At 45.7% G+C, this 24,364-nt stretch overlaps 1 protein-coding gene across 1 annotated transcript; it reads left to right on the top strand.

The window, feature by feature from the left end:
* Nucleotides 1-766: 766 nt before the first annotated feature.
* LOC122116316 (carboxylesterase 1D-like) lies at nucleotides 767-21,738 on the top strand. Its single transcript, XM_042689975.1, has 14 exons — nucleotides 767-867; nucleotides 2,127-2,331; nucleotides 5,297-5,441; nucleotides 7,872-8,005; nucleotides 9,228-9,381; nucleotides 11,065-11,172; nucleotides 11,902-12,006; nucleotides 13,381-13,419; nucleotides 14,851-14,991; nucleotides 17,075-17,152; nucleotides 17,718-17,865; nucleotides 19,726-19,857; nucleotides 21,043-21,115; nucleotides 21,362-21,738. The coding sequence occupies exons 1-14, from the start codon at nucleotides 816-818 to the stop codon at nucleotides 21,543-21,545; spliced, it is 1,698 nt and encodes a 565-aa protein (XP_042545909.1). The 5' UTR covers nucleotides 767-815; the 3' UTR covers nucleotides 21,546-21,738.
* Nucleotides 21,739-24,364: the final 2,626 nt, after the last annotated feature.

Below are 24,364 nucleotides of genomic sequence, written 5' to 3'. Positions count from 1 at the left end.
GGGGGGGGGGAGAAGGGCGGGAGTTGGGAAGGAAGGAGAAGGGGAAACAAAGGAAGAGGCAACAATGCTTGATGAAATGTACTCATTACCTTGCTCATGTAATTGTAAGCCCTCTGTAAGGTATTTTCACAATAAAAAATTGATTCTGGAAAAAAAAAAGAAATTAAGCTTAAATAAAAAAAGAAAGAAAGAAATTCCTATGCTGTGTGTGCATTCATTTTCTCAAGCAATTCTGGTCAAAAACTTTTGGGCTAACTACATTAGGCTCTACCTGTGAATTTCCTGATGTCCATCAGGAGGCAGCACACCCAGAGGAAACAGGCTTCTCTCCTGCAAGAAAAGATACAAAAGGTAGAAGTTGACTTCCAAATCTGAGAGCCTAGGACTATGGAGTACAAGGTAAGTTGCAAGACGTTTCTTAAAGATGTCAGCCGGACAGCTTTGAAATTGTGAGATGCTTGTAAACATTCCGTCTTTTGCTGCGAACCCCAAGACTGAAGCTTTGCCCTATTTGAAAGTGTCAGCTGGGTCTATGTGTCTTTCTGAATGTCACCATGTGCTGAAGTTTTGAAAGCTTCCGGTAAGAAGTTGTGGAAGCAGATTGTAGCCCTCTGAGTTGGATACGGACTGTTAGGAGAAGTAGCACACGGTGTGGGTGTGCCTTAGATTACCCAATAGACACTCAGGGAGTTCTTTAGCTTAGTGACTGGACGGAGTGGATAAGAATTCCAGGGCAGGACTCCGGCTCTGGGGCATGGCCGTGCATTCCCTTCCAGCAGCAGGGACTCCACTGGCACCAGAGCTGTCCTTCCACAATGTGGCCCTGGGTTCTGATCCTGGCCTCTCTCACTGCTTCCACAGCTTCGGGTGAGTTCTTCTGGAATTTACATGGTGAAGGGCATATCCAGAAACCCTTGTCCTGGGCACACATAGGTGAAGATGCAAGCAGAGCAAGACCAATACAGGATTTAGTTATTTTCTCAGTAGCGTTCAGTCTCTGCACTAGGCTTTTGCCTGGGAACATCTGAGCCCATCCAGCTTCAGTGTCACAGAGGCACAGGAGAGGATGAACATCCGGAGACCCTAAGCATAAGGAGTCAGTGCAACAACCTCATGCTTCAATGTGAAGAATCAAGAGATCTCACTGTATTCATGGAGAAGGACTTTGCAGAATATAAAAAGCATCCACTTAAGAGTCAGCATGGAGCTGTGTGTTCTTGGCAAAGTCCTTTCTTTGCCTGTGTCTGGGTTACCCTATCTGTAATGTAGGGATGAGAGTAATAGGTTCCTCCCTGGGCTGAAGAGAGGGTGAAATGGATGGTTGCTTCCTCCGCGCTTACAACACTATCTGGTCTAGATGAGACCAGGAAAGGGGAAGTGATCGACTTTGATTAATGGAAATGAACATGGAGTTATTAAGAGAAACATTGACATGGGGTAAACTTCAAAGCAGAGCCACTGGTCTCTTTCCACTAATAGCTCCCAAGAGAAGGAGAGCAGGGCACAGGGTGAACTACCACTGTCAGCAAGGAGGCAAAGGCAGAGAAGGAGCCTTGGTGAGTTTCCAGTGGAGGAAGACAGGAAATAGGATGACCTAGCATAGGGCTGGCTGGGTGGACTTATTCCAGAGGATTTGGAGGACAAACGCTATCCCTCTTGCCTGGCTCTGGATATTAAGGACAGATAGAAGGTGGCCCAAGGAGGAAAATCTAGTGAAGAAAAGTTCTTTTCCTCCTCCTATCTGTTTTGTACCAGCATTGGCACTTGAATTCAGGGCCTGGGAACTACTCCTTGGCTTTTTCACTCAAGGAGGCATTCTACCACTTGAGTCACAATTCCACTGTGGCTTTTGGGTGGTTAATTGGAGATAAGAGTCTCACTGACTTCTCTTCCCAGACTGGCTTCAAACCTCACTCTTCAGATCTCAGTGTTCTCCATAGCTAGGATTACAGGTGTGTGAGCCACCAATGCCAGGCATGGCCATCCTAATTTCATGTAGACACGGAGACCTACATGCCTGAAGTGACTTTCTTGAGCTCCCACGACTACAGAATGAGAAAGCCACCTTGGAGCCAGGCTAGCCTTGCCTCTCTGATGTGACCTCCTCTTCTCTCCATATCCACCAGGGCACCCATCCTCGCCGCCTGTGGTGAACACCTTGCATGGCAAAGTCCAGGGGAAGTACATCAGCTTACGGGGGTTTGCGCAGCCTGTGGCTGTCTTCCTGGGAGTCCCTTTTGCCAAGCCTCCTCTTGGATCCCTGAGGTTTGCTCCACCGCAGTCTGTAGAACCATGGGACTTCGTGAAGAACACCACCTCCTACCCTCCTATGTAAGTGTGTGCATCCCCCTGGGTGTCTCAGTGGGATGTTTGTCCCAGAGTATTTCGGGAAGGAGTCAACATAATCTTGTGATTAGATACCTTTTGTTATGGAATCCTACAGGATAATTTGGAACCTTGAAACATTCCATAACCCCTCTCAGCTTCCCAGAATCCTTAATTCAGCATGCAGTTATTGAGCACCTGTTGTGTGCTTAACAAATAGCATTGTTTTAGGATCTGAGAATTCTTTGGGGGGGGGGGAAGAAAGTCATTTTGCAGGCTCACAGAGCTTACATGATAGTGTGGGACAGAGATCATGAGTAATACGAAAGCTATGTTGGAATACGTCGGTGCTTTGTAAACATGCAGCTGCTCAGGTGAGAGCTGAAGAGTCTTTGCTATCTGTTCTCATGTCCTGAACCTTGGCATGGCTGGGGAGTAGGAGAGGAGAGGATGTAGTTGGTGAGAAGCATGATGGGGCGGGGGGGATTGCATGTGCAGACCACCCCAGGTAGCTCATTACTCTTTCTCTGTTGGCACGGGTGATCTGTGGTTGGCATGTCCACAGTCACCTTGGTCAGGTGGGTTAAAAAGGTTAAAAAAAAACACCCAAAGTTTCCAGGTGCTCTCCTCCTTCTTGTCTTCCTTTTCCTTTTTCTTCTCTTCCCTATCTTCTTCTTTTCCTTTTTTTTCTTCCTCTTCCTCTGCCTTTTCCTCATTCTTCCAGTCTTCCTGCTCCTCTTTCTTCTTCATCTTCCATTTTTGGATTTGAACTCATAGTCTTCTGCTGACCAAGCTGGTGCTATGCCCCTAGACTCTTGTGCTTTAATTTCACTTCCAATAGAGACTCGAATGAATGCTATGATCCTTCAACTTAGACTTCCCATTTAGCTGAGATGACATACTGAGGACACCATGCCTAACTTTTCATTGATAAGATAGACTCTTGTGAAATTTTGGTTCATACTGGCTTTTTAAAGACAATTCTCCTGATCTCTCAATCCCTTGTAACAAGTACTGTGGGCATGAGCCATCATGCTCAGCTGGTTCTTTTCTCGAAGTAACATCCATTGCTCTCTACCTGATTGCAAGTGTAACACATACATATTGTAGTAAACTTAAGGAATACAGAGAGGCAAACATAAAACAATTCAAATCATATGCCTAAACTACTTAAAGAAAATTGCTGGTAAACTTTGAAATGGGTTTCCTATCATTTTTCTGTTATATATTTTGACTGCCTCATCATTTATAAGAATAACACCAATATCATTCTATGCCATTAAATAAAATAGCCCAATGCTTAATAGTTGCATTAAATTGGGTATTAAAGTGTGATTTACATGCCCAGTCTCTACTTTGACTCATTAATTTGCTGTTTATATTCTTGACATTTTCAGTACCATGATGGTAAACAGTTGTAAGTACACTGTTACTCACATTCATAAATATTTTCAGAGAAGTTCCCCCAAAAGTGACACTGTTATGAGTTATGTTATTTGCCCCCAAATTATTCCAGTAGTGCCCCCTCCTTCCATGGAGTTATACGGGCCACCATCCGGACTACCAGGATAATGCATGACTGATAAATGAATAATTATTTGGCTATTGGATAAATTAAAAGATAATATAATCATAAGACTAGCAACTATAATTTGGATCTTTATTTTGCATTTATATAAATTCTAATGAGGTTGAATTCTCTCTTCATCTTTTGAGATTTGAAATGTTCCGTGTGTGTGTGTGTGTGTGTGTGTGTGTGTGTGTGTATTTGGTTCTGGGACCTGAACTCACAGCCTGGGCACAGCCCCTGAACTCTTTTGCTCAGAGTCTCACACACTTTCCTTCTTGGGTTGACTTAGAATTGTGATCCTCAGATCTGAGCCTCTTGAGTAGCTAGGGTTACAGGTGTATAAGCTACTGGTACCTACTTTGAATTACTCCTTTTAATACTATGGCATCTTGTGAGCTAGGGAAACTCCCCAGGATGGGATCTCGACAGCACCTTTGCTGGCTCCATTTCTGTCACTTGACAATAGTTCCTTCCTGATCCCTGAGCCATTTGCTTTCCTCTTGAGCTGGTTGGGGGACAGACAAGCCTGCACATCAACATCTATGCATGTTGCTTAGAATATTCTTTGAAACAGAAGCACTACCAAGCATGGTCTTCCTGGCTCTGCAACAGTGGTAGGAACTCTGAGCTCCCTCAGTCTTAGTTTCCTCATGGTACAATGGAATAGAAAAATAAGTCATGTGTGGGACTGCTATGAGCCTTAAATGAGTATATACAGGGAATGGAAATCACCGCTTAGTTCACTGGGAGAACTCAGTAAACATTAGCAATTCTAATCCATGGGAGGACTTTGAGCTTATTGTCAGGACCGCCAACAGCCACTGCTGGGATACTCAGATGATTGAATCTTAGCAAGTGGAGGCTGCAAGGCCTTTAGAAAATGCATTTGATTCACTTGGACCTGGCAGGTTGTGGCCCAGTAGAGGAAAAGAATTTACCAAATGTAACCCAACACACCAGTAGCTGAGGTTACAGAGATGCCAACCCTGACCTGCGCTAGGCTGGCTTCACTGCTTGGTGAGGTCTTTCAAGGAGTGGAACATGGTTACCTGGGGCTGAGCATGGTCGGCCTTCCCCAGGACTGCAGGCAGTGCTATCTCCAGGGGAAGGCCAGCATTTTAAAGACTCCTCACCTTGACCGAAGGCATCCCGAAGGCCCTGGGAAGGAGGAAGAGGACAAATCTTTCTCAGTGTGTGTGGTCTGTCAGTCCCCAAAGAGTCCAGCACTACCATCAGGACCCCCAGAGACCTTTGTACCCACCTTAAGTTTCAAGACTCCTGGCAGTAGCTCCATGGACAGAGTCCAGCGTCGGCACCCAGTGCAAGTCTGGCCCCTGGGGACTCTTCCAGCTTCCACCAGGTGGCACCTCAAGCGTCTCAAGTGCTCTTTCTTTCCCTCAGGTGCTCCCAGGATGCAGTGGGGGGACACGTACTCTCAGAACTCTTCACCAACAGGAAGGAGAGCATTCCTCTCACGTTTTCTGAGGACTGTCTCTACCTAAATATTTATACTCCTGCTGACTTGACGAAGAACAGCAGGCTGCCGGTGAGCATGGCAACCACTGGGCAACACTGGCTACTGCCAGCATCTGGGGTCCCAAATGCAGGCTGGAAGGGGATGGAGACAGCCGGAGGTGGGGGCAGTCCTGGGCAGGAGTGAGTCAGAGGCTCAGAGCTCCCAGACCACATCCCTTCCCACCCACGCAGCACACATCAGGAACTCACAGCATGAGTTTTCCACGTTTTCTCACACTAAGAGGAGGACAAGAATGCTTAGCGATACTGAAATTAGATCTTAGTTTTAAGATTATGAATCCAATATCCAGAGCAGCTAAAGCATAACTTCCACTAACAAGACATTCTTTACATAAAGAGAAACTGAGGCTCAGACGGGAGTCACATAGTAGGCCGGCAGAGTCACATAGTAGGTTTCTGATGTGCAAGCCTGTGTTCTTGGCGTGGACCACAGACCCATCACTGTTCTCTGCAATTCTCAATGCTGCACGAATAGAAGTAGTGCAAGTCAGGCCCTAGCTGAGAAGCACTTTCCCTGCCTTTGGTCAATAATCTACAGTAGGTTTTGTAGCTCCCTTCTCCCCCTAACTGCCTTTGGCGCTGGCTGATGGCACAGTGACTCAGCGTTGTGATATAAATGTAATGCCAGAGGTCAGGCAGACTGCCAGTTGCAGGCCACATGGTGGTGTTCACCACAGGGTGATGCTGGATCACTTTGGCAGGGAGCCCAGGTGTGGGCCAGGAGATTGTGAACCGGGGTTGGAAATTGATTCTAAAGTACTTTTGGTGCAAAGGGCATCATGGGGTTTTATTCATTCAGTCCCTTACTAGTTTGTTCCTGTCCTGGTACTCAGAGTCCCCCAAACATAGTGAGATGTGGGGTCAGGAAGAGGAGGAGCCTGAGCTATCAACTGAGTCCTGCCTTCACGTTCTGCATGAATAGGTGGTAAACTTCTTCAGCAGGTCAGGAGCCACCAGCCCTTGGGTTCCTCCTTCAGTGGAGGTGCCCTTGACTCAGTCCTCCCTGGAGGTGGCAGGATCACAGGGGTAAGAGAAGTAGGGGCTTTGGCGGTGGGAGATGACAGATACTCCAGGTATGTACACAGTTCTAGAAGTATAGAGTCTGAGTTTGAATCTGGTGTGTGTCATAGACTTAACAAGGGACTTGGCCAATTTCCTAACTTCTTGGCCTGTTCCTTGAAATGGGAACCAAATGCACCAATGCAGACTTCATTCCTAGCACAGCCCTGGCTGAGCACACAAACAGCAGGTATGATGATGCACTAGTGAGAGCCACATGATGGCGCTCCTGAGCTCCCAGCTGCTCACTGTGCAGGGCCCAGGGCTGCAGAGCAAAACATCTTAGAATGTAGGTGTTAGGGCCAAAAAACCAGGGTCATGTTCTGCCTATGCCAAGTATTAGCTATGAGATCTTAGGCAAAATGCCTTTGTTTTCTATGTGTCAAAGGGAAATTTTTAGAAATTATTTCACTTCTAGTGCTTAGTACCACTTTAAGTTCATAGTTCAAGTTAGGAGTTACCTTTTTATTACCAATTTTATTACATTATTATTTTTTATCACACTTATTTCTTATCTGCTATATGGGCTGCTTAAGTCGAGGACCATAAACTGTAAATTGTCCTCTTTCATTCTGAGGTCCTCTCACAGCTTCTGGCAGTAAAGGCTCTCAGATAACATTAGCTCAATGAATGAAGGTGTCCTAGAGGAGGGCCTGGGAGCTGGGGGAAGACATGGGTGTTTAAAGGAGGCAGAGGAGAGGCACATTAGGAATTGGCGCCCTAAGGCACCGCTGGGTCTTGTAATAATAACTTACTTACTTTGTTTGTTTGTTTGTTTTTTTGTTGGTCGTGGAGCATGAACTCTGGGCCTGGGCGCTGTCCTGGAGCTCTTCAGCTCAAGGCTAGCGCTCTACCACTTGAGCCACAGCACCACTTCCAGCTTTTTCTTCTTATGTGGTGCTGAGGAATCGAACCCAGGGCCTCATGCATGCAAGGCAAGCACTCCACCACTAAGCCATCTTCCCAGCCCCACTCACTTACTTTGAAGTTTTGAATTCACCACGGAGAGCAAACTGAGGAGAAGCAGAGTTGTGCAGAAAATACTGTGCTTGTGTATCTGGATGATGATCCAGATGTGAGGTGGTGGGAGTGTTGGATAGAACAAGAGATCCTTGACCTTATGTGTTCATGCGACAACCATCTCCGCTTGAGGAGCTCTGGGAGGACATGGCACGGAGGAAGGGGGGGGGGGACAAGGGATATTGAATGGATGACAAGCTGGAACCAGCTCGGGGAGGAGAAGACATACCTTGTGTAACTTTGCTGGGCACTGGTGGTGTCTGCATGATGACCTCCTTGGGCCACAGCCCAATGTGGGAGACCAGTTCAGAAAGCCTCTGTCTCCCTAAATCTACCTGCTGTGACCTCTGTACTGTCGCAGGTGATGGTGTGGGTCCATGGAGGAGGCCTGGTGATAGGCGGGGCATCGACCTATGATGGACTGGCCCTCTCTGCCCATGAGAATGTGGTGGTAGTGACCATTCAGTACCGCCTGGGCATCTGGGGATTCTTCAGGTAAGTGCTGCCTTCTTATCTATGGCCTTTATTCCCAAGATGGACAGTTGACTCTTGATACAATAAAGTACTTGAAGCTGAATAATGATAGGGGAAACAAATCTGAATAGCTCAGAGTTTGAGAAAGTATAAATCTAGAAGTTTGTGCTCTCATCAGATTGCTCTCTAGCCAGATGCCCTTAGCTGTGTCACTAAGCTGTGGAGGAGAAATCTACACAGGAAAGTGCATCACACAGTGTGCTAGGAAGTCAGAGTGAGGGACAGTCTTCTTTGCTTTGTGTTCTTCTAAAGGTAACAAATCGCTCTTCCTCAGGCACTAACCCCAGTCACAGGAAACTCCAATAGTGTCTTCTATGTAGAGCCCTAATCCTCTGTACTAGCTTCACCTGCAAAATGCTCCTTCAATGCTTAGTGCAGCTACGTGAGACACTGAACCCTTGATGGCCAACCAGTTCCATCCACAGCAGCCACGTTTACCTGCTATTCCCTCAACCAAAGCCCTCTGAGTCTGTGGATTAAGGTGATAACTACGCATGTTTACAAACCTGCTTCCCCACGCAGGAGCCAGAGAGCTCTGTGAAGCACAGACTGAGTCATCTTGACCTGTGCGCAGAATCCCACAATACACACCTGCCATCCTAATCTTTGCCAAGACCCACAGTACCACTTTTTCTGCAGCTCACAGGAGCACTCACGCTGCTGTCCCATAGCTGTGGGCCTCTGCATCTGATGCTTCTCTTCTGATTTACCTTCTTGGGTATTCACGAGATCCATGTGCACATGATATTCAGGACTTTCCCTGTCATGAGATCTGGGCCCCATTCCTGCTCTTTCTTCATCTGACTGTAGTTTTTCGGGAGCTGAGATATGTGTCTGTGTTTGGGCTCTGTAGTGTGTGCAGCTTGCAGTTAGCCATTTTGCCTCTTTTTCTCCCAGATGTGTTCTAGCTTTCCTTAGACTGCTGTTCATGCATAGTGATCTCAGTACGCAGCTGCTGGAAGAATGAGAGCAGAGCTCTATACAGGTCAAAGATGCTGGAATGAGAGGCAGTGGAGAGACCTCTATGCCCAGCCTTACCCCGGAAGGCTCACTGAGAGCTGCACTGAGAGCTGCATGTGGTCCCAGGACTCCAGAACTCTGCTGTGACTAGGTCCTGCCCTACCTTTCATCCTGCAAGCCCTGTCCTGACAGCTGTGTCCCACCCCACCTCATTCTCTTCCAGCACAGGGGATGAACACAGCCGTGGGAACTGGGGCCACTTGGACCAGGTGGCCGCACTGCGCTGGGTCCAGGACAACATCGCCAACTTTGGAGGGAACCCAGGCTCTGTGACCATCTTTGGAGAGTCGGCAGGAGGTGAAAGTGTGTCTGTGCTTGTAAGTGTTCCTCACACCCAATCTTCATAGGGCTGTGGAATCTCATGGAGACCAGCTGATCCACGGATGGGACTTTTACTTACAAAAGAGGATGCAGGTATAACTGTACTCACTTCAGCTTCTGATGATGTGGAGCCAAATCCCAAACCCTCCTTGACCCCCAGAAATCTCAGGCCTGAGCCTTCATCCTTGGCTCAGAAGGGTTTCCAGTACTGCCTGTGACGGTCACACTCTTCCTCACTTGGTTGGCTTTGGTACTATTTTCACATTAGAACTAACTCACTTCTCATGGGAAAGAATGTTGGGTAGGATCTGCAAATATGAAAAGGTGAGCGCATGGCCTGGCTATGTGGTGATTACTTGGCTTTGAGGCAGTTCTACCTATTGAGAAGACTCAAACTCAAAGGGCAGGAGGGTCTTCTCTGAAGTGCCCCGATGGCTCTTCCACACTCCAGGAGAATCACAAGAGTCTCTGAGCCTCAGATACAAGATGTGCTGGGGAAGTTGGTGACAAGAAGGAAGAGGGGAAGGGATGGAGAAAGCATATGGGTCACAGACATGAGAGGTCTCAGCCGCATGGGTGTGGGCCGGGCCGCAGGAGGAGGGGCTGGGCCCATGACAAACATGTCATACAGCTCAGAACTGAGCACAGGATTCCCTCAATTTCTATGTTTTTCCAGTATGTATTGGTTTTAGAGTCAAAAAGTTCATGTACTTTTCTCAAATACAGAAAAAAGAAAATTCAAACAAACCCATCGATGCAAAGTAGAAATAGCTCCTCCACATTCTTACTCCCCAGGGATGGTCATGAGAGATTTTAGACATCTATTTCTGTAGTTTGTTCCTAAAACCCTGTGTCTCTCTTTCAGTGATCCATCTATCAAGCCATTCCAACGTTTTCTTTCCATCATGCATCCATTCTCTTTTATTGGATCAGTTTTTCATTAATGTAATCATATAACATAAGTAAATATTTCCATAGCATTTGTACACATTTCTGCAATATTATCATTTGTGATTATTTGGTATTTGGCAAGAAATGAAAGATTTTACATCTTTTATTTAAAAAGGACTTATTTTATCAGACAAGCACGCTACCTCTCAAATTACAACCATATTGTATTTTGCTTTAATGACTACAGATAGACTGTTATAATTTTTAGCTTATTTAAATTTATTTGTGTATTTATTTTATCACTCATTTGTTTAGTTGGTTTCATGATTTGTTTTACCCGGGCCAGACATCAACTGTGATTCACCTATGTACATTTGGCCTGAAACATTTTTTATTTATTTGACTCGTACTATTAGAATCTTGTTACATTTGAATGTAAGCAGCATGAAAATTCTGAGAAATTTTACACCTCTCCATGGTCATTGGTCTAAGTACAAATCATGAGTAATGTAAATGCTGGAACTGAATTTATCAAGCTGTCTTTTCAATACTTTGGTTTGTCATGATTAGACTTGCCACAGTCTTTCCATTCTGCTCTAGCCAGGGGCACAGGCTTCCTCCTCTGACTTTCCCTTGGGGAGCATAGGCTGGTGTCATGCTTACAGAACATCAAGGTCTTCTGGGGAATGTCCAGGGCAGAGGAGCAGATAACAGAAGTCACAAAGAAGAAGAAAGTGGCTGCCCTTTCCTGTGAACATGAAATATCCTCTTCTCTTCTCCCCTGCCAGGTGCTATCTCCCTTGGCCAAGAACCTCTTCCACAGGGCCATTGCTGAGAGTGGTGTGGCTCTCATGTCTGCGCTGGTGAAGACCAAGAACATCAGGCCTATAGCTGAGGTAGGCCTCACCCTGGACAGCTCTGTTTCCCTGTCCTCCATGATCCTGACGTTCTCAAGAAACGTGAGATTCAGCTAGGATGCTCAAGGAGTCCCTGAAGAGAGAGTGGCTGAGCAGAAAGCTCCTTTAGGCTCACATCTAACTCATTCTGCACATTCTGAAGTAATTCTCGTTCTGTATGTTCACATTAACCATGGCAATCAAGCCTCCTGCAATAGCGCACATTTTAGCGTGTGGGACCCAGTGGACATCTAAGCACTACTCCACATGTGTTCAGTCCTAGTAGGATATGTTGGATCATCACCCTCATGTATGAGTGAGGAATCTGGACCACACAGTGTAGACTGCCTGCTTGAGGTCCATTGTTTAAGCAGTGAAGGGGGTTGGGTTTGAGAACAGTTGGAATTTGGGGCTTCATTTGAAATGGCTTCTTTCCAAGCATTCAGCCTTGAGAACATTTTTTCACGTTTTATCCTTGATGGTGCTTGGCACGGTCATTGTGTCCATTTTAACAGAGATAAGCTAACACAGATGCAGATGTTGCGTGACCTGCTCATGCCAAGATTCCCTTAGACACCTGGTGGGTTGCAGAGCCGCACCCCTCCCTAGGATATTTCTAGCTACCTCTGCCATTTTTGTGAACTGAGCTTACAATAGGAACCCTACGTGTATGTTGATGGAAGGCAGAGCATTGCTTTTCACCTCTGTGGTTGCCTGTGATCTCTGCAGAAAGTTGCAATTCTAGCTGGGTGCAAAACCACCACATCCGCCACCATGGTTCACTGCCTGCGCCAGAAGACAGAGGAGGAGCTCTTGGAGGTCACGCTGAAATTGGTAAGTGCTTCCTTTTTTGGCTCCTCCCTATGTAACTGGGCCCACGCTTCATCCATTTACTGACCACTGGCTCCATTCTAGCTTGCACAGTGTCCACAGCTACATCTCAGGAACTGTGTCTGATTTCTGACCCAATTTGAGATTTGCAGTTTCTTTGTGGAAAAACACTTTCATTCACATATATCATGATGAAAAATATCTAAAATCCTCCATCTTTATCAAAGCTTAATGCTTATACATGCTTATCTACAGATACACTTAAAATATTTCCATACTCCAACATGAAACTATCAACCTGAATTTACAGAGTGGAGATATTTTGGACATGGTTTTTCAGATAGATGTCACAATTTATATTGGTTCTTGTAGAAGTTATCGAAATAGTAACATTCTTATAAATATGTTTTTGTAATTTCTGCAACATTGCGTTAATTAGAATTCTAGAACTATGGGTCTATGCACTCAATTCATCTATCATTGACACATTAACCTAAATCATTTTTTCAAACTCCTGTTCATTAATATCCATTTATCAGTCTAGTATAGATCCCTCCACAACTTCTGCTTATATTTTTTAGCCTTTTCTTCACCCATGAGTCATCTAGAAAACACAAATCTATATTCCTTCACTAGATCTTCCAAAATCAATGATCTCTTCTTCAGCTATTGTAGTTATACCAGCTTATCCAACTCACCCGATTTATACCGTCTCTCCTTAGAAATCAAATTGTGCAAAATTTTCAACAGTAGTTTTTGGGCGAACAGTTGGGCTGACTCTGTCATGCTTTCTCCCTGTCATGGAGTCTTCTAAACGCCAGTGTGGACAGGTGGTATAGGCAAATGCAGAGAGTTCATCTGCAGTTGTCCAGGCTGGGATCCCCAGTGTATTACCATGGCTGAGCAGAGGGATGCTGAGACTGGGTTGCAGTATTCTCTCTGTTCAAGGCATGGTGACCTCAGGTCCTGTGTAGTTTCCTGTGTTCCAGTGATGGGGCAGGAAATGGCCACAGGAGGTCAGAGGGATGATCTCTCCTGCAGAACATTCCTTGTTTCTTCTCAAGGCCTCCACAGCTGTGGCCATGATGTTCGCCTCATTCTACATTTCTCTCAGAGGAAAGCTGAGCTGATGTTGCCAGGGTAAGGGTGAACAGGTGAACAGGTTCAGAGAGCAGACATCCTCTCCGGAGTTCCTGAGAGCCACGGCATCCAGAGATGTGCCTCTCACTGGAGCTGCCAACTCCACACTGCTGCCTGCCCATATAACATCTGTTTTTACACCTGACCCCAAGGGAGGACCAACAGAGAAGGAGAATCTGCTCTGACTCCAGCACAAGATCAGCCTGCTCACATCTGTCTCATTCTCTGTCTTTACAGAACCTGGCTAAGCTTGATTTTGTTGGAGATCCCAGAGAGGTAAAGACCTTAGCTTTCTTGATTACAGATTTTAAGTCTTAATACTTTTTAGTTCCAACTAGTTATAAATTCTTTGTGGATCCTGCTGTGTACATTGCTGTGTGTATTATTGTCCTTGTAGGTATATTGTTGAGGTTGAGATGGGAAGTTACTTGCTAGGTAACATAGCCAGGAACCAGAAGCAGGATTAGAACCCACTCCCTATTCCCAGTCCAGTGCTCTCAGTCAGCAGTTTGCTGACTGAGTTTGCTGAGTTTGCATATACCTCTCTCATTTATGTTTCCTGAATTCAAAATGCATCTGCAGAAGGAGACTGAACTAGAATTGTCTACTATGAAGAGGACAAAGTCATTGGCTAAAAGTCTGGGCCCTTTCTGTGGAGGATGGATCTCTCAGAAGGTCACAGAGTTGGTTTTTGGTACAGCAGGACACTGTAGGATTTCAGTTCTGGGGCAAGCATCCTCCTAGAATCCATGGAACCCTTTTTCTCCTCTTCTCCTCCCTTACACTTGCAAGGACTTGCCAGGGTCTTGTGCCATGAACTGTGCAGCATCTTACCATCGTGTCCTCTCTAGATAATACCTTGTGATACTAGTTTTACCTTAAAGAAGTTGTAAGGATGAAATAAGATTCTTTCAGTCATCCTGCAGTGGTGCATGAAACCCTTACTATCTGATAGCAGCTGGGACATGGGAGGGAATCACAGACCCAATTCTCTGCTCCTTGGAGCTGTCTCCCAGTTAAGGTGGGTAGTTGGATAAGAAGTCCATAGAACAACAAACAAAATATGTCGTGTATTTCATGGAAATCAGAAATGAGATTTTAAAAATAAGAATGAAGATAAAGTTGGAGTCTACTAGTGGTTGGAATGTGGGCTTCAGTAGAGTCTATATTAATTGTAAGCAATCTATATTATGTAATGGGTCTCTGGAAAGGAACCTACACACATACAGACAGACAGACAGACAGACACACACACACACACACACAAAGGGGGTGAGGGAGATACTGTTGTGAATGAAATCTTACAAGATCCCAAATGTGGACATTCCCTGCAGCAGTGGTTTAATGTCTGCTAATTCAGCACTCACTGCAATTCCATAGACATAACCACAATGGAGAGGAAGAAAACAGTAGATTTCTAGATGATAGATAGCTACATACATACAAAGGGACTTCAGAGTGCGCATGGACTGCATGTGCTGGGTACTTTCCTTTCCATGGGATTCAGATCCCTTGTTTCAGCCATTGTCACCTAACACCACCAACTCTAGTTACAGTGCTGCTCTGGGGGACTCACAGACTTAGGCTACATAGGATCCTTCAATCCTGTGCAGGAGGCTGTGTGCTGTCTCTGCCTCCATGAAGAGAGGTGGATGGAGGTGTTGCCTGGGGAAGTGTATTCAGACTCTACATTTATTTCTTCCCCAGAGCATTCCCTTCCTGCCCACTGTGGTTGATGGAGTGCTGTTGCCCAAGACACCTGAAGCCATTCTGGCTGAGAAGAGTTTCAACACTGTTCCCTACATTGTGGGAATCAACAAGCAAGAATTTGGCTGGACCATTCCAATGGTGAGGATGTACAGAACTCTTGATGAACTCCACCCCAGACACATCATCAGCCACCTCCCTCTGACTCTGCTCCCATCAGCTCATTTTTTTCTCTCTCTCTGTCTTCTGTGTCCAAGAGAGTTATCCTTGTCAAAAGTAGATTATTTTTGCAGGTCCTGGGGCTTGAACTTAGGGCCTGGGTGCTTTCCTTGAGCTTCTTTTTCTCAAAGCTAGCACTCTAACACTTGAGCCACAATGCAAGATCCAGCTTTTTCAGAGTAGTTTCTTGGAGATAAGAGTCTCATGAACTTTCCTGCTCAGACTGGCTTTGAACGCAATCCTCAGATCTCAGCCTCCTAAGTTGCTAGGATTAAAGGCACCATCACCAGGCAAAAGTAGATATTTCAATGGGAATATTCTCTAGAATGGACAATTGTCCCCTGGATGGTGGAGCCCTAGAAGTTCCTCTTCCCAAACAGCATCTTTCACTGAAGGATTCTCATGCAGACATGAGAATTGTGCAGATGGAAAAGCCTAAGACATCCTGAAGGGGAAGGAGCTGGGATTCAATAGAGTCAGACTGGGGTGCAACAATATCCACTAAACCTGGACTCACACATCTCTTAGACCCCCACAATGTCTGCACGAGCCCTCAAGTGTCTCCTTGCAAATATTCATGGATAGTTGTTTCTTTTATTTGCCAGTTCTGGAGCTTGGACACAGGACCTGTGTTTTGTCTATGAGCTTTTTCCCTCAAGGCTAGCTCTACTATTTGATCCACAACTCCACTTCTGGCTTTTTGATGGTTAATTGGAGAGAAGAGTCTCACAGACTTTCCTGGCCTGGGCTGGCTTCAAACTGCAATCATAAGATCTGTCTCCTGATTAGCTAGGATTACGGGCTTTAGCAACCAGGGCCTGGCAGAAGTTGCTTCTATGTGACTTCTTAAAATCATATAAGGCTTTTTCATTTTCATAAATAAATTCTATGTGACTTAGAACTGGCTTCTTAAAATCATATAAGGCTTTTTCATTTTCATAAATAAACAAGTAAAGCAGTAGGTTAGGTTTTATTCAGTAATATGATTACAATTAGGAAAATATCTAGCTTCAAGATACGTACTAACAACTGGAGAAGATTCAAAGCTGGATGAGCTTTGGGAGGCCCTGTGGGGTGAGGGCTGAGTCCATTTCTCGGGTTGGTGAATTTAAGAGTACACATACCCACACATCCATGCACATGCACACACACATTCAACACTCACACACGCAGTGTGTGCACACACATTAACACACGCACACCTATAGGAAAGCAGCTTTCTCTCTCTTCATGATCAGATATAGAGGTGTAATTGATGAATACTCATGTTAGGCCTTTACTTTCCAAGGAACTAGAGAGAAATCAAGAGTCATCTCCCCAAATATTTACATTTCAAACAGGTTAAAAAAGTTATCAGAAAGTTTGCCCTGAAACACTTAAGGAAAGAGTTTGGGGCAGAAAAGTGGTTGATTACCACCAGATTTGTAAGTAGCTGGTCTACAAGAGGATTGTGTATCTGCTTGTCCTGGGATTCGATCCTTCAAGTATTGAGCGCCTCATGTAGGCATTTGACGGGGCTGGAGTCATTCTAGGACACAGCCTTGAGCCACTGGAGCCATGCTGCAGTTGGGTTAGGCCTCTGAGTCAGAAGTGTGGACAGGATCAATATATGCTGGGAGCTGTGCACTGAAGGAGGATTTCTGAGTTCAGCAAAGGAACTCAGCCATGATGGCTGATTTTGGTTCCTTGGTCACCTGGGTCTGTGGGTTGTGCCCTGTGTCTTCTCTCCTTGGGCTCTTGGTTTCTAGACTACGATCAAATATTCCTTTGACGCTGACTGACCTTTGTACCCTCTGCAAATACATTTTGCGATGCTCTCTTTCCATCCCTAAGTTTGTATATGTCAATCCATTTGTTTCATTGGTTTTGATTAAATTAAGGAAAGATGCATGCCCATGGAGACCCAAGAGAAAAAATGTCAACCTATATTGTTTTATGCATTGACCAGCTTGAGTCTTCTTCATCAATTCTCCATGATTCACAAATATAAAACTATTTTTAACAGTTTTGGGGCTATCCACTGGAAGGTGAAATGGACAAGAAGAAGGCCTCATCACTGCTGTGGACATCTTACCCAATGCTGGTAAGATTGAAGGATTCATAGAATTGGTTGAGAAACAATGATGGGGGAGGGTTGCCTCTTATTATGGCAGAGAAAGAAAATACTGGCTCCTAAGGGTTCTGTCCTCATTTCTCTGCTGTTCCTAGCTTATCAGTACAGTAGAATTAACCCATATACATTGCTTGTCAATGGGAAAATGCAGTGACCCAAGGACAAGAGGGAAAAGGTGTATCTGGAAAGCTAGCCATCTGAACAAGGGGTAGGCTCTCTCCCAGAGAGACCGTGTTGCCTGAGGATTTCAGCCTAAAGCTTCCATAAGGAGCTGAGGGGCGATGATCACCTGGGCAGGACCAGAGGAGTTACACATTTTGAATGCCTTTCTTTACTACACCTGAATGGATCTTATCTGCAGGCCATTGTATGTCCTGAGTTCTGTAAATCTAAATAAAATGCACTGGCTAGAAAGAAATCTTAAAACTTGTACTTTCTTTTCCTTAGCACATAACTATTATACAAAAGATTCTTAACTTTCTGTAGAAGCTACCTTGCTCACCAGGTGTGTGGTCACTATCTTGGTCTCTCTCAGGACCTTTCTGAAGAGCTGATTTCAGCATCCATCGAGAAATATTTTGGAGGAACAGACGACCCTGTCAAAATGAAAGACCTGCTACTTGACTTGATAGCAGATGTGATGTTTGGAGTTCCAGGTGTGATGGTATCCCGGAGCCACAGAGGTGAGTCCCATGGGTAATATAGGAGAAGGATGAGGTCTTCCCAGCTCGGTATTTGACCCACCACCATGTGCAAACTGCTGAGGGTCAGGACTCAAATGCTGATTCTCTGTGACCTGAGGAAGGGTGCTTTCCTGTTTTGTTCTGCCACTAGAAACCTCTGAGGAAATGATGATCCAGAAACACAATTAGAGATGGAGGCTAATCACTGAACATCACCAGGCACATGTCCCCTGTGGATGGCTGTAGCCAGGAGCTCTGGGAATCATCTCAGGGGTTTCCTGAGAAGCAGTGACCTGGGTAGTGACCCACCAACACACATTGGTTACACTAAGAGATGGTTAAATACACAGTGTTTTGATCTTCGGCAGACAGAATAGGTGCTAGTGGTCAGAAAATAAAATCATGGACAATGAGCTACAGCAGGGCAGAGTTCCATTAGAAACTTATAGAGAGGCAGAGGCTAGGCTAACCTTTGCTTTGAGTTCTACTTGACACTGAAGCACCTTTTTAGTTAGTGGATTTCAGTCATACAAAAATGGCTTCTATGGATGCACTGATAAAGGCAGTGCAAAGGAATCAAATAATTTATTGTTGATATTCAGTTGGGATGACATATATTAACACTGGAGAAGAGTAACTGGGAGGATGGAGAAGGTTGCAGGAGGTGACTGATTAAGATACATTGTATCCATGAATTGACGTGTTAAAATGAGACACTCTTGTGTAATAGATTCGTGCAATGAAAAATAATAATAATTTAAAAATGACTTCAGTGGCTAGATATATATTTATGTAAAGCAATGACAACATAGCTAAATAGCTAAATAACTAAATAACTAAGATAGCTTGTAGTATTATCCCAATTTTACAAACATAATAGGCATAGGTGCTAAAATGCAGAAGAAGCTTTTTCTGAGTGATGAGATTATTCATATGTTTTTCCCTCTGGGTGTTTCAATTTCCCTACTATACCCATTAGGCATGAATTGTCAAATGCCTCCTGCGGTCTGTCTTAGAGTGACTCACTGGGCATCACGATCACTGCAGGTGTTGAGCTCCCAAGGCTGTGAGGACTGTGGTGGATCCATAAGGACAAGGGATTGCCATCCAATGATCCAATCCTCAAGTGATCCAATGCCTCAAAGTGGCATCTTGGGGCTTGAACTGCAGGGCTCTGGTAGTGAGAGGAAGCAGAGCGGAGGAGAGAAGGGTTATGAGTAGGAAGCAGGTACCCCCTCCTCTTATCTCTTCCTTTGCCTATCACCTTTACATCTCAAGTCCTTAAGTCTGCTTAAACCAAGCAGAAAGTAGGCTATGTGAGCTGACTGAGTACAAAGCCTGAATGTTGTGATTTCCTGAAACAGACAGTTTGCACCATCTCTGTGTGCCTATATATCTAGATACATTGATTTTTAGTTAAGGAGCTTGGAATTACTTCTCTCTTCTCTGAGTGGATGAGAAAGCACTAGAAATGTTCAAACTACACTGGACAGAAACTACCTATTAGGTTATAGATATTCTTGAAATAAATAGGAATTTCTTGTATTACAAATAAAGATCCAGTAGTGGAGCTCTGTCTTAAAGTGATTAGAGTGCTAGCCTTGAGCAAAAGAGCTCAGGGATAGAACCCAGGCTCTGAGTTCGTGCCCTATGACTAAGAAAAAATTGTATTTATTCTTTCTTGCAATCAAGAAACTTCAGTTTCAATTCCATTTCTCCTTGTTATACAGCCAAAGGGATTCCCTGGGATTTCATTAAATTCTGTTTCTGTTCAGTGCAGGAAACTAGGCTCTTACAAGGCTGGTGATGCAAATACCAGCCAGGTGTGTGTGAACTGCACATAAATCTATTTCCTCGCAGATGCTGGAGCTCCCACCTACATGTATGAGTTTCAGTATCGCCCGAGCTTCTCATCTGACCTGAAACCCAAGACGGTGGTAGGGGACCATGGGGAAGAGGTCTTCTTCGTGTTTGGGGCCCCATTTTTTAAAGGTAATGGCTCTGTAGTGACTATGAACTTGAAGTGGGGAGACTTGGATTCCAGGGTTGGTTGGTGGCTTTGAGCAAGTGTCTTTCAATCTTGTTATCTATTTCCTGATTCGTTGATACACAGCTGAGCTACACTGGCCAGTTCCTTTCCTTTCTCCTGCTCTAGCATGCATGTGCTTTCCTGTCCCCCATGGACAGTCTCTGTCCATACCTGGCCTGTGAAACCCGGAAAATGGGTGGTGGGTCACCTGCAGAGTTTGCTCCAGAGATTATCAAACCACTGCTTGGTTTTGGGCCCAGTAGAACAAGTGAGGGGACGGTTGTTGCTAACCTTGAACCGAATGCTGTAGATATATATCTGTCCATCTGCCTATGTTGACAGTTCAGACATTTTTACCTATAATATATTGAATAATATGACACTTAAAGAAAACCTTTCACAAGTGACTTTGATACCTAAACTCTCAACAGTTGTGTATCTTTTTGTTTTTTAGTCGTGGGGCTTGAACTCTGGGCCTGAGCGCTGTTCCTCAGCTCTTCAGCTCAAGGCTAGCGCTCTACCACTGGAGCTACAGCACCACTTCTGGTTTTCTGGTGGTTTCTTTGGAGATAAGAGTTTCACAGACTTTCCTGCCCAGGCTAGCTTTGAACCGCGATCCTCAGATCTCAGCCTCCTGAGTAGCTAGGATTACAGGTGTGAGCCACCGGCGCCCAGCTAGTTGTATATCTTTTATGACCCACTTTCTGCTCTTCACAGGGCACTGGTCCCTCTGGGTGACTCCAAGTTGGGTGACTCTATACAACATTTGCAATTCTGACATTTTCAGGCTCTATGAGTGGCTCTATTTGTCAGGAAATTGAAGGGGGAAAAACCTAGGCACTAGCCATCTTCCAGAGTAGGGAATACTCTTGGTATGGAGTGCTGACCTGAAGGAGGATTAACTGGGAGATGGGCGTGGAAGACAAAAGTCACAGATGGATTGTGCATACATTCTTGAGTCCTGAATTAGCCACTCTTCGCCTGAAAGTGTGCACCAGCTCACTAAGGTCATCTTATACAACAGACGTTGACTCAAGGCACAGGGCAAATACAGGCTCTGCCTTTCTAACAAGTTGCCATGCAATACCGACGCTGTGCTCCATGAACCACACCATGAGTAGGGAAACAGCTCTCCTTCTTCCCCACAGAGGGTGCCTCAGAAGAGGAGATCAATCTCAGCAAGATGGTGATGAAGTTCTGGGCCAACTTTGCTCGGACTGGGTGAGGCTGGTGACTAAGATGGAGTTGAGATGGCGGGTGGAAGATGGTGGGCATACCCATTAGAGAAGGAGGTTTCTAACCAGAGCTCTCCCCCAACTGACAGGCTATCCCCACATATGGAGAGATCCCTGCCTGTAGAGATGCATAGGACTCTAGCTTGAGATATGATGAAGGATCTCTGAAAATTTTGAGAAATGTGGGGACCACAGCAGCGTTAAGGAATGTCTATTTTGATTCTGTTCCCAGGAATCCCAATGGGGAGGGGCTGCCCCACTGGCCAGAGTACGATCAGAAGGAAGGTTACCTGCAGATTGGTGTTCCCACCCAGGCAGCCCAGGGGCTGAAAGACAAGGAAGTGGCTTTCTGGACCCAGCTCAGAGCCCAGGAGGCAGCAAAGAGGCCACCCCATGGAGAACACACTGAGCTGTGAACAGGAGGCCCAGTCAGCATGAGCAGACTGGGACAGCCAACACAGGCACCTTTGGCCGAAGGGGTTTTCAAGCCAAAGAGGCATCTCACTGCGGAGGCTGGACAATTGTGTGGTGAGAGTGGGCAGAGGCCAGGGAAGCAGAATATTTGTACCTGTGACCTTAGTTGTTTAAATAAATGTTTCTTTTGGAGATGAAATCCCTGTGTCACAGACTGGAGACAAGCCCACTCTCCTCAGAGAGAGAAGGATGAAGAGAATAATAGAGCATCCTGGGATGAAGGGAAGGAACTATGAGGGAACAGAGAATCATGGGATGGAGGGAAGGGAACCATGTAGAGAATAGAGCATCATAGGATGAAGGGAAGGAATCATGAAGTGAATAGAACATCATGGGTTGAAAGGAAGACTTAGGGAATCAGAGCACACTGATATTGAAAGAGGACAAGTCAGTTGCAAGGCAGGTAAGATGTGATGCCTAGCTCATCTTTCCCTTCCAGGTTGACGATATCCTTGTCCATGGGCAGAGACTGACTCTAAGAAATTTCAGCTGTGATAAAGGCCACGTGAGGGCTACTAAGAGCACACACAACCCCTGGAACCACAGATTCAAGATGTCAGTTTATGATCATGGTTGGCTCTTCTCCATAGATGGCTGCCAGGAGCTCATGAGTGAGAGGGGGCAGGTGTGAGCCTGGAGAAAGTCCATCTCTAGATTGTAGACACCAAGCACCGAGCAGAACCTTCTTCACAAAGGATAAGACTCCACAACCATCAGAGAAAGAGCAGCAAAGCTTATCTTCCTCCAGAGCGGGTCAGGCTGCCATCTCAATGGGGCAGCCCACTACAGGTGGAGCTTGCCTCCATACAACCAGAATCTACATCCACATCTAAGGGGTCTGTATCTTTGTAGTTTGTGGCCCAGGGGCCTGCGTCTATACTTCCAGCACCTGTAAGGTCTGTAACTACACAGCTGGTTTTCATAGGGTCCTAGTCTCTGGGGTCTGCATAGATGGGGACCACATCTTTGAGGCTCACATCCATGCTGCTGGTGCTATGGGGCTGCTATCTGTGAAGCCCATGTCCTAAGCTGACTGTGTCTATATCACCAGTGCTAAGGAGTCTATGCTGACCAGACTCTGTGGAGCCTCTTCCATATGGCCTGTATCTGTTGGGCCTTGTATATGCTGCTGCAGCTACATGGTTGGCCTCTGTGGGCCAGTGTCTATGCAGCCATGGTCAGTGGGGTTTTGCCTATGTATATCTGCAGCATCTGCAGAGCTGTGTCAATGTGATGGGTGTCAGGTGGGTCCTCGTCTAGGTTGTTGGGGGTCTGTGATACTGCCATCTATGGTAGCAGGGCCAGGGAGGTCAAGTCTACTCATCAGGGGCCTTTGGTACCTGTGACTATGCCGCTGGCCTCTGTAGAGCATCGTCTATGTTGCCAGGGAGTGGGAGACTATCGGGTTTTGGTCTTTGGGGGCCATGTCTTTCTGCTGCCATCATCGGAGGCCATGCCTGAGCAGCTGGAGTGTGTGGACCTGTGTTTACATGGCCAGCCTCTGTGGGTCTGAGTCTATTTGGCCGACATTAGTGGGGCTTCATCTGGTCTGGGTTCACCCCCACTCAAGATCAGGGCCTGAGACAAGGATTTGAGTGTAGTAATTTTGGAAGAAAATAATCCCAGGAAGCCCTAGAAAGGTCTAGAGAGAGAAGAAGGGTGATTGGCCAAAGCAGGTGTCTGGATCAGATTTCTACCTGAATCTGACTGATCAGATCTTTATCTGAGGACCTGCACAGATACTATCTAAGAGACCGACAGGTATGGCATAACTGAGTCCAGTCTGTTCCTCCAATGGAAAAGAGAGTGAGATCCGAATTCCTTGCTCAGTGGTTACTCAATGGCCTCTCCTTCCTCCATAGTGACTTGTCCCATGAAGATACCCTAGGAAGAGGTCTCAGGTGCTAGTGGAGGAAGCAGCCAGTATAGGAGCCTAGTGTGCATAGAATGGGCAGGTGATTGGCAATACCTGTTGCCATATTTTCTCTCCACAGCTACTCCCTTCCCTGTACAGCCCTACTGTGTGACAGCGTCAAACACATTCCTTCCAGTCAAGACAGCCATGAGAGGCCACGGGGCTCTGACAGTCCCATCGCTGGATGGTTCTCCTAACAATGATGACAAATTTAGCTTTGGGAGGTGGTGGCCTAAACTTGACCCTCATCTAAACCAAGGTGTGACCTCAAGTAGGGATAGGCAGGAGACGGAAGGAAACATCTCAAATGAGTGGAGGTAAGAAAACACAGGAAGGATTTAAGAAAGGCAAACCTACACATGTCAAAAGAAATCGTTCGATAAGAGGTTCCCCACCTGGCTTCTCATTGAGTTGCTAGTTGAGTGTTTTCTGATTCCTGTGGTCAGAGAGGAACCTGAGCATGAGAATTACTTTTGTGAAAAAAAAGTGCTGTTTTTACCTTCCCAGGCTCAGGTTCTGTCAGATAGGACCACCAAGTGAAGATTCCCCACTAAAAAATATATGCTGCCCCTGGGCCTGTACAACATGCACACCTGTACAATTGTAATGGAAAATGTTTATACTGAATCCTCATGGACTGCTCATTTCTGGGAGCTAGGAAAGACTCTCCTTTTCTTGGCCTAAACCATGTTTTTATTGGAGGAGAGTGAGCAGGAGCGTGGAAGGGGAGCCTTCCATCTAGCTACAGTCAACAACATCACAGGCAACATTTCCTCTGGCAGCCTTTGGAGAAGGATGATTATTTGTGTTAGGCTGATTTCCAGGGGGCGGGATGACCTTTGTAGG

Source organism: Dipodomys spectabilis, unplaced genomic scaffold (genome assembly GCF_019054845.1).
Source record: "Dipodomys spectabilis isolate Male_0828 unplaced genomic scaffold, ASM1905484v1 ptg000130l, whole genome shotgun sequence".
NCBI lineage: Eukaryota > Metazoa > Chordata > Mammalia > Rodentia > Heteromyidae > Dipodomys > Dipodomys spectabilis.
Note: the sequence above shows the minus strand (reverse complement) of the source record. Positions and strands in the feature narration are given on the sequence as shown.